The sequence below is a fragment of the Habropoda laboriosa genome, unplaced genomic scaffold (genome assembly GCF_001263275.1).
Source record: "Habropoda laboriosa isolate 0110345459 unplaced genomic scaffold, ASM126327v1 scaffold334, whole genome shotgun sequence".
NCBI lineage: Eukaryota > Metazoa > Arthropoda > Insecta > Hymenoptera > Apidae > Habropoda > Habropoda laboriosa.
In genome coordinates, this window is record NW_017100493.1 from 187,877 (window position 1) to 197,964 (window position 10,088).

The following is a 10,088-nucleotide window of genomic DNA, read 5'->3' on the forward strand; positions in this document are numbered from 1 at the left end:
CAAAGTGTTGCCGAGTGTATATTTGCAATTTGTAAACATCAACGTTTCATGAAAAAAAAAATATAATAAGAATTCGGTATAACTAGGTTTCCATCTGAAAATTAATCGTTATAATGTTAAACCGTCAATTTCTTACAGGTGGCTAATAATTTGATCACCCACCGTATAAGCAAAGTTACTCAGGACACCGACCTTGACAACATATTTGAAAGTAATTAAAATCGGCGAGGTGTACCTCTTTGTAAATAATTACTAAAAGTTTTTTTACATTAACGAGGCAACCATGAATTGGGCTATAAACTTTTCTGTATAACGGTTTTCGAATTGGCCATTTTAATGATGTCATAAAACAGTAAATTCTGATTTGTTTTATTGTAATAAAATCGGAATGCATGTTTTTTCAGCTAATAATATATAAATTAAAATACTGAACCACTGGGTAGGACTACTTTTAACTGAATAAAAGCTAAGAGGGCTTTATTGATCACAAAGAGTAAGTGTGTAAGATTTGTTGTTATTTGCTTAATCTGCAAGATCATTATGAAGCATATGTATAACGTATGCTTTAATTATGTTTATTGTAAATTTTAAATTATGCACATAAAGTAAAAAAAGGAGTATCAAATTTAAGAAGAAAATGTTCTAAAAATTCATGAATAACTCGAAACACTTTGAGGCAGTTAGTTTTTTTCTTTTCATCGATCATAAGTTTTTCCCAAACACTCGCTGTAGGGGGATTTTTGTGTTGGTTTGCTCTTTTTTGGACCTGTGTTTCTCAAAATTTCGAGTCGTTACATGAAAATTAAAAAGAAAAAAAATGGACCCGGTTTCGACTTTTCATGCCTAAGGATTCGAATTTGAGCGAGTTTTATAGAATTGCTATTAATACCTTTAGCATAACTGATATCCAACTTACCGCACAAAAGCTTGAAATCCATGAATTCCGAATGTCCTAACTCATGTACATGTACATTTCACCTCTGATTTTAATTTACCGAGTCCCGATATTAATTTTTTTAAATCCGGTTCCTCCGTTGTTGCAAAAAGTTTCCCATGTAGGTACACATATATAATTAAGTATTAAGCCATGTTCATTTCCTTAATTGGTCTATTTTTTTTTTAAATGACTTCCTCAATTATGTCGCCTTCGTCTTCTTTTCTTCGTTACACTCTTGCGAGTACATTTATACTGTTCATATGTTATCATTACATCTTTATAACTAGTATGCAGATGCAGCAAGAAATTCGATGTTGCATTTATACTGCCTTTGATTATATGGAAACAATTTTTACATTCTGCCGTAACACGAGTGCCACTTGAATTCTAATTTTTAATGGAGAAAGATTTCCCATCTAATTGTAAAATCAATAGGATTTTTTACGACAAGAGATTAGAAAAGTATTTATACTCATAAACGTATTGAATGTATATAATTACTTTCAGCAACAATATCTAAAGATTACGAATAAACTGAAAAGAAATTAATATAAATAAAATATTTCAAAATAGAGCACCGCTATTTTCAATATCCTTCAAATACAATACTATTTTTAAATACTGTTTTAAACACTTATTAGAACAAATGAAGTATTTTATTTTCATAGATATATGCACGATGTAAAATAAAATAGACTATTTATTATTTACTATTTGAAATTACATTTTACCCAGCTTTCTTAGCAGAACTATTTCCTCTTCATTTTATCTCCCTAATTAACACCTTTAAAGAGACCAGTGAATAACGATACACTCCGTATACAGGGTGTCCCGAAACTCCTCGAACACTCGGAAACGGGGGGTTGCTGGGGTGAGTCTGAACAACTTTTTCCTTTACCAAAATGTTGTTTGAAGCTTCATTTTTGAATTATTAACGAAAAACACTGGCCAATCAGAGCACGCGTAGAGCCCGCGCCCAGGCACGGAGCGCTGACTCTCATCCGCGCGCGATCGTGAACAATGCGTACGCGTGACTTCTCGGTTATCGATCGCTGTCAAAAAAAATTTATCTTTGCACCGCTATTTTTGTAAGGCTCAGAGAAATGGTTTTTTATCGTCATTCCGACGTTTGTATAACAATACATACATATGTATCGACAGCGATCGATAACCGAGAAGTCTCGCGTACGTGTTTGTTCACGATCGCGCGCGGATGAGTCTCTGCACTCCCGTGCCTGGGCGCGGGCTCTACGCGCGCTCTGATTGGCCAGTGTTTTTTGTTAATAATTCAAAAACGAAGCTTCAACCAACATTTTGGTAAAGGAAAAAGTTGTTCAGACTCACCCCAGCAACCCCCCTTTCCGGGTGTTCGAGGAGTTACGGGACACCCTGTATATTTTTAGCTGTTTACCTTATATAACTGACAAAATGAAAAGATAACGTGAATAAATAGACTTAACAAAGAATGAATAGAATGTTAGATATATTGTGTATTCAAAAATTATAACTACAAAGAGACTTTTCGTCGTACGCTATTGAAAAAGAAATTAATTCATTGTAATCAGCAAGTTACTGAAAAAAGTACTAAGATATGGGATGTGCAACATTTCAATAACTGAGAAAATATTAATTACATTTGCCCTTAATTCTTATCACTTTTTCTCTTCATAAAATAAACGACACCGTATTGGATTTAGGAAAACTCTGAAAGCCGCTTTTATACTCTTGTGCTAGGGTAATTATAACGTCTGCGACAATGTATGTTGTTTTCTATACTTAAGTATGATTAAGAGATGAGTTAAGTATTTATGAAAATTGGTTCAAAAGTTATTAAGCATTGTGATTAGAATAATTTACGAATGTTTTATCAATTGTGACGAATGCTTACCGTAGCTAGGAGGCACGTATTTTCCCTAAGTGCACCGACACATCCCGTAAACCCAATGATAAATGTCACTGTACCTATAACAGAAAAAAAAAATACTTTGAATGAGACATTAATATTTCATTACCGAAAGATACAAGAAATTGCAGAGAATTTTAAATTACGGAAGACAATTATGAAGACTTAGATTTGGATTTCAAGTCCATTTGTGTTTTTATGCAGGGTGTATCTAATAACTGAGCCGAGTTATAACTGTTATTGAAGATAGAAAAAAACTGTAGAATAATGTGATGGAAAATGTAAAAAAACGAGTAAGAAAATGGTTAGAATGTAATGATGGAACATTGGGACATTTTGACAGTGTAATTAAAATTAATAAAGTTCTTCATTGTTCAGCTATATTGTGGCGATGATTAGCAAAGTGGCCTAAGTCATATATTTTTCATTTCGAGACATTTAGAATTTTCCCTTTGCGTACATTAAAAAATATGTTTTCATTATGTAATAAAGTATTTCAGAAAACAGTTGCTCTTATAATGTAACTCTTTTCTATGAAAAGATCGACGCAACACAAAGTAAGCGATAAATTCAATTATGTTAGATTTTTGACTTACAATTAGACCACTTTCATAATCACCAGTACAATATGTGTATGTACAGATCAGCAAAGCAAAGATGAAGCTTCTAACGTTGCCGCCTAACCAAATGAGGGGAAAGTGGGCGGTCAAGCCATCCCCACTACTCTTCGGTCCTATACTACCGGCACTTGAGGGGAAGTTGCGGCGCAAGTACTGTGTAGAGCTTAAGAGTTTGCCCCTGGAAGGAATGCAAGTCTGATTGGATCATTTCCCCGTAAGGCCACGTTCTCTAACACAATCATAAAAAGAAGACACACGTATTGTCACTGAAGGGATTTAGGAAATTGATGGAGAGGATCGACGGAAAATGAAAGGTTAGAGCGTTTCGTCCTGGGCCTCCTAGTAGACTCGTCAGTAAGGCTTTTTAGAAGACCCGTGCCTTAGACGCGGGAGGGATTGGAAGGACAGAAGCGGCGGCCTCCTTCTGTGAGCGGGTCATGCTGCAGAAGGAGGCCACCGAGAGAGAGAGGGAGAGCAATGGTGACCCCTCTAGGAGGAGGAACCGGGGGGCGGGGAGGCGAGAGCCCTGCGCGTGGTCCCCCGGCGCCGCCGAGCCTACGGGCGGAGTAATGGGGTAGGTCGTTTAACACCTTCCCCCGGGGGAGGCGGGGTGTCTTTGGAAGATTTTCCCCGCGTTAGCAACAAAAAAAGAAAAAAAAAAGGATTGGAAGAACTCATGTCAGAAGTTGTATATATGTATACAAATAGGAGCCTTTATGCGGACTAGCGAGAACTTGTGGTTAGTCCATCCCTCTGGTGGCAGAGCGTAGGAGGGTCGTTACATCACTATTGGTCGAACGCGATCACATCGACGGATCGGATCATATAGCACCGCGTGGGGGAAGATTCAAGCGGTGCGAGTGAAGTACCCCTCTTGTCCCTGTGCTGTCACGGGGGCAAACTCCTGAGTTCTACACAGTAAGTGGTTTAGACAAGTGGTTTTCAATTAACTATCGATACTGAAAGAACAGGAAACTTTAAAGATTGTATCGATTATTGTGTGAAAAGTGTTGAGTAGCAATCACAGAACGTGAGGAAGACTCGGCAGTTAACAAGTTCGCTGGCATCGACGCAGCATATGCCGTTCAGAATGTATTGCCCAGTTTTCAATTACCCTCAATTTTCTGTTGTCAGCGAACATGTTAAAAACAATCGAGGACTATGACCGTCAACGACAAGGAAAGAGAATAGATAAAACGAGAGTAAGCGAGATGGACGTAGTTCGTCAAGCAGCGACAGTTAAGACTCATTGTCAGTACTTCACGGGATACCGTCTGCGTTGCAACGAATCATCCAATATCACAAATTTCAATTTATCTAACTTTCGTCTTATTTTCATTAAGATAGTACCAATGGTGAGATTCTTCCGATGAAAATAAATCCGTACACGATATAAATCAGAGTAAATCTACCAGTCGCCAAATTAAATATCTCGGATTTTCGGCTAGATCAATTTATGTCGTGTTTGAACTCATTTTCAACAGGGGAACCTGACCAATCCACTGTTACTATCTTCACCAAAAACGGATGAAAATTATAAAAATGATTACCGGTGAATTATTTATTATCAAACGCCTAATATTATCACAGCGATCTATTATCGACTGCTCGCACGAGGTTCCATTGTCGCCTATCGTTGTTCATAGAAAAGCAAGTGCAACAGCCTATCGCTATTGGCTGATTAACAATGAAGACGTCACAATTTCTCCTGCATCTCCCACTTGTAAACGTCGAGACCCTCCTAAAGCTCCAACCTTGCTTTGTCAATCTGTATAAGACAGCAAAAATAAAAATCTGTGTTTCAATGTAGCTTTGATGCATTTCAATATATTTTAAGGATTACATTTGTTAGGGCCGTGTGTTTAGCCTTACGCTACAATCGGCAGAGGAGGATGCTGTGTTTGAGAAAGCCAATTTGCAATGGAGTGTATATTTTCTCGAGGATTGGGGTCTAGCTGGCAAGCAATACCAACATTCTCTGCAAATATTGCCCAGCTGGATCACCATTAACGGCAATTGACTTATCGTAAGCCCACACGCCGTGAAAAGGGGGACCTCGAACTTATGCGCCGGTTTCCCGAACAAGAGATGCTTTGTGCATGACCTGTACGCGTCACGCAATCGGGAAACCGCTTCATTTTTTAATTGAACAGTTCTAGGTCCTATTTTTCTGTATTTCCCTCCAGAGTCGCATCTTTGAGACGATGGGAGAACGTTTTCCGACTACAGCGTTTGAACTTCGAACAGAACCTTTTGAGATTTCAAAGAGAACTCTCGTGGGCTTCGAAGTGAACTCTGTCGGGCTTTATAATTTGAACTTCGTAACTTCGGACTCTTGGACTTTGGAATTTAACAGTTTTTGTGCGGAACACTGGGACTTTCTAGTTTATACAAACACCATGGAAGTAGTAACAAATAAATTTTGCTGTTTTTGCGAATCCTTGATTTGCTATGCAGGGTAAACCACAACGTGATCATCTTAGATTATTCTTTTGTTAATAGGCCGGTTGAAATTTTTTTGGTGTCGCATTCTATGGTTCAAAGATGCCTTTAAAGCGATTGTAGTATATTTTCTATCGGCCTATTTTTTCAGAATTTGCAAAGTTTAGTATTATATTCATTGGATTCATTTCAATTCTTGCTAACTTATAGGCAGATAGACTGTACAGTTATAAATAAAAAAAGCTGAAAGTGACCTTGAAAACTTTGGGAAAAAATGGACTGATATTGTAAATACCTCTTTGGACCATATTATGCGATATAAAAAAGTTTTCGATCGGTCCATTAACCCCTTAATCTATGATTTCCTTTCCGACTATGCATATAAGCGTCAGCCATTTAATGTTTTAGTACTGCATCAAGTAACAAAAGCTAATCTGTTACAGGTTAATTACATTTAGGAGTCCTTAGTTTTACAAATTAAAACGAAAGTTAGGATTACAATTAATTTTTCTTATTAATATATTATACCTATTTTTGTCACATCTTGATCAAAATCTCTGCCACGAGTCTGACACGTTGCTGTAGGTTAAAGGGTTAACAACAGAATAATCTAAGATGATCACGATGGGCGATTCGCCCTGTATATCCAATTTCACGAGGTCTAGGATTTAACAATATGAAACAAAGAAAATCAGGAATAAGACAAGCTTCTTTTCTCTTTCTACGGTATTACGTGCTGGGAATTGTGAAATGTAAACTTACAACTGGGTCTGCGGACATTTTTATGAAATTTGAAGGGTTGAATCAACTGAAATTAAATGTACTGTACAAATATCGTAGTTTGAACGCAAATCTACACTAATTGGAAAGCAGGCCTCGAATCCTGCGAATATATCTATACAGTTACTCTCCTTAATATTCGGACACCCTTTAGAACAGTATAACTTTCTTAAAATTGGACCAAATGACTTAAGTTTTTTCAAGAATGCGATTTTCACAATTTCTAACCTTTTGTAGCTCGTGCAATGTTAACCGATTTTGATGAAATCCTCAGCATGTATATAACTGACAAAAATCTACAAAACATGTTTTAAATTTTCATTACAAGCTCAGCTTAAAAAATGGTAAAAAGTGACGTTTATAATTTTCTTTGCGAATCCAACAAATTACAATTTGTTCAAAATTTTTGGTACATCGTTTTTTACACTAGTAAACTAATCCTTTTAACTTCTCAAACAAAACTCAAATCGTTTGGTCCAATTTTTAAAAAGTTATACTGTTCTAAAAAGTGTCCGCATACAGTAATGTCTCTACAAGTGTCAGCCAGTTTGGATTCTACAAGTGTCAGTATAGATGGTCCTACGCCTAGGTTGCGTCATTGCTGCGTCTATGTTATCTCGCTCGCAGTCAGTCAAGCGTGTAACGCTACACCACTCGGTTTCTTTTACGAAATTTCACGGCTCGACAATTCATAATAGAAAAATATAATTTCTTTAATTTTACGTTTTTTCATCTGAAATTTTTTTTAACATGTTCGTGAGATTTTTTTGGTGAAAATGAGATCGAACACGATATAATTTGAACAACATTTACTTATTAATACTTATTGAGTAATTAATTTAATGTCGGCCTACCTTCACGTAAAAAAAAAAAAAAATGTAGGGCCGATTCTACAAGTTCAGTCAAATGTAGGGCCGATTCTACAAGTGTCAGTCAAACAGCAGGCCAATTCTCCAACTGGCAGTCAAACGGTAGGCCGGACTCTATGTAATGTAATACAGGGCGTCTGTGTTATCTCAATACAGTGAAATACCTGGCGTGACAGTGAACGTGTTAATAAGTAAATGTTGTTCGAATTATGTCGTGTTTGATGTCATTTTCATCAGAAAAATCTCATCAATATGTTAAGAAAAATTTCGGGATAAAAAAACGTAAAATTAAAAAAGTTGGTATTTAAATCGCTTGGTTGCCTCGACTCACGTTTTATCCTTATCTTTTATTCGCTGTCCTTGTCTACGTTCGGCAAACTACAAAGGCGGGCGCGAGGCTCGAAAACGTAGTCCCTGACTCTACAAGTGTCAGGTTTAGGTTCCTTGCGGACTGACACTTGTGGAGACATTACTGTTTAATAAGAGTGACTATATATACAGGGTGCCCGAGTTCAAAGTGCCAAACTTCGTCAATATATTCTATGGGTCTAAATAAGAAAAACATAACCGTGTCTGTTACTGTTCCCTTCGAATTCCGTATTTTTGTTTATAACTTTTTAATAAAGCGTTAAACAACCTATATGCATATAACATGTTTCTCTTATTTAGACCCATAGAATATATTGACAAAGTTTGGCACTCAGAACCGGGGACATCCTGTATACATTAAATTTTATCAATCTTTGTTGAAACCTGAGAACTAACATAAACGCACAGTGGCGGTATTTCTATGTAAATTGGCGTACGATGCAGTGCCGCTGTGCGTAGGTGTTAGTTCTAGGGTTTCAACAAAAATCGACGAGACTCACACAACGTACATTTCTTTACTCAAGTCTTAGAAGTGAACTTTTATAAATTAAATATCAGTAAAATTCGGTATTTATTTAACGAAACAGTTACAGACAGTTCAGACGATGCAGTTTGTGGACCGATTCGGTATTTTTGCCGATGCCTTATCTTAACCGTTTGAGTCCCAGGGGTCATTGAAAATACACTATCGAAAAATGCCGAACAGCGCAATAGCGCTTGTCTTAATTGATTGCGAAAAGAGCTAAGCGGCGCGATAGCGCTTTTCTTATTTTGTGTCGACAAAAAAAGACAGCGATGCAATGTACATGCGTCAGAAAAGTTGAGCGCGCTATTTCGACAGACTGTGTGTTCCGTCGCGCAGGTACGGAACTCATGGGGTCTTCGTTGACCGAGTTTATGGCACGCTCGCACGAGAAGGTTATTTTTGAGAACAAAAGACTCAAACGGTTAATCACCGATTCTGTCGCTTTCAAGATTCAGTTTTGTCGACATGAACTGATTCGGTAATAAAACCGAATAGATCGCCATGTTTTTCTTTACCGTCATAGTACGATTACGAGCAGACACACTGCTTCGTTTTTCTCTTCTTCTTTCCTCGCCCACTCTCGATGCGATTTCCGTAAATTCAATTTTTTTACCAGACGTCGCTGCACCGAACTGGCCGTGAGTCTGTGAAACTGTTCGCGGAATATTGAAACCGTAACTCTTATTATGAGCTCTGAAGGAAGAAGAAGAAAAAAAAAAGGCAACCAACGCCAAGAAATTAGACGGTTATATTGACCTGGATAAATTTCCAGTCTCCACTTTCGTCATGTGTTTGCGACTTCCTAACTTCCCTTATTTTCACCGTGCAACTGATTGCCTGTTTCTTTTTTTTCCAGTGGATAAAATCGACCAAGGTCGAGGTGAAGAGAGAATTTCGTAATATCGGAGAGGAGAGAAAGATGAATCTTTGGCGACGTTTAAAATCCTGCCTGTCGATAGCCGAAAATCAGATCGCGAAGCAGATAGCAGAGGTTCGAGTCTGGTGTTCCTTGTCTCGAGATTAGGCGGAGTTTGCCAAGACTTTGGATAAGATCTGTTTGGTCAAGGACGATCGAGCTATTACCAAAGTCGCGTTTGTCTCGCTTTCCCTCGTTCAACTCGCGCGGAAATCCTTGCTCTCTTCCTACAGCCAGACGTTCTTTCAAAAGACCCGCTGGATATCCTGTTTATACGATTCTCCCAGGGAAGAGAAAAAGGAGCGGTCGATTACTGGTAGATAAGGCTGAAAATTCGAGCAGACTACTTCTTTCCCAAGCTTCGGTCTTCTATTGTGGGATACTGTAACGAGGGGTTCGAATGTCCTTATGATGGGGAAGATTGTGGAAAATTGAGACGCGAAGAACAGCGGTGGAAGAAGATTACAATAAGTACGGTATTCGTTGTATGGAGTTCGATAATAATATCCTCGCGTATTTTAACGACCCGAAGGGTTATTTAATTTTATTCAAAGCAAAAAGTAGCAGTAGTTCAGTAGTAAGTAGTAGGCTATTAGACTTTGAATAGACTAAGTTTAAGTTTCAATAGCTCAGAAGTGATTTGATTGAAATTGAAGAAAAATTCAAAGTCTAATAGTAAGTTTCAGAAAGAAATTTTGAGAGAAGGTAGTTGAGTGTGTATAGGGT

At 37.6% G+C, this 10,088-nt stretch overlaps 1 protein-coding gene across 1 annotated transcript in view; it reads right to left on the bottom strand.

Moving 5' to 3' along the window:
• LOC108576078 (tetraspanin-17) overlaps nucleotides 1–8,967 on the bottom strand; it is a 56,447-nt gene extending 47,480 nt beyond the window's left edge. Inside the window, exons 1-2 of the mRNA XM_017938999.1 lie at nucleotides 8,877–8,967; nucleotides 2,826–2,920 (exon numbers count right to left, since the gene is read on the bottom strand). Coding sequence (XP_017794488.1) covers nucleotides 2,826–2,920; nucleotides 8,877–8,967 — 186 coding nt within the window. The remainder of the gene's footprint in view (nucleotides 1–2,825; nucleotides 2,921–8,876) is intronic.
• Nucleotides 8,968–10,088: the final 1,121 nt, after the last annotated feature.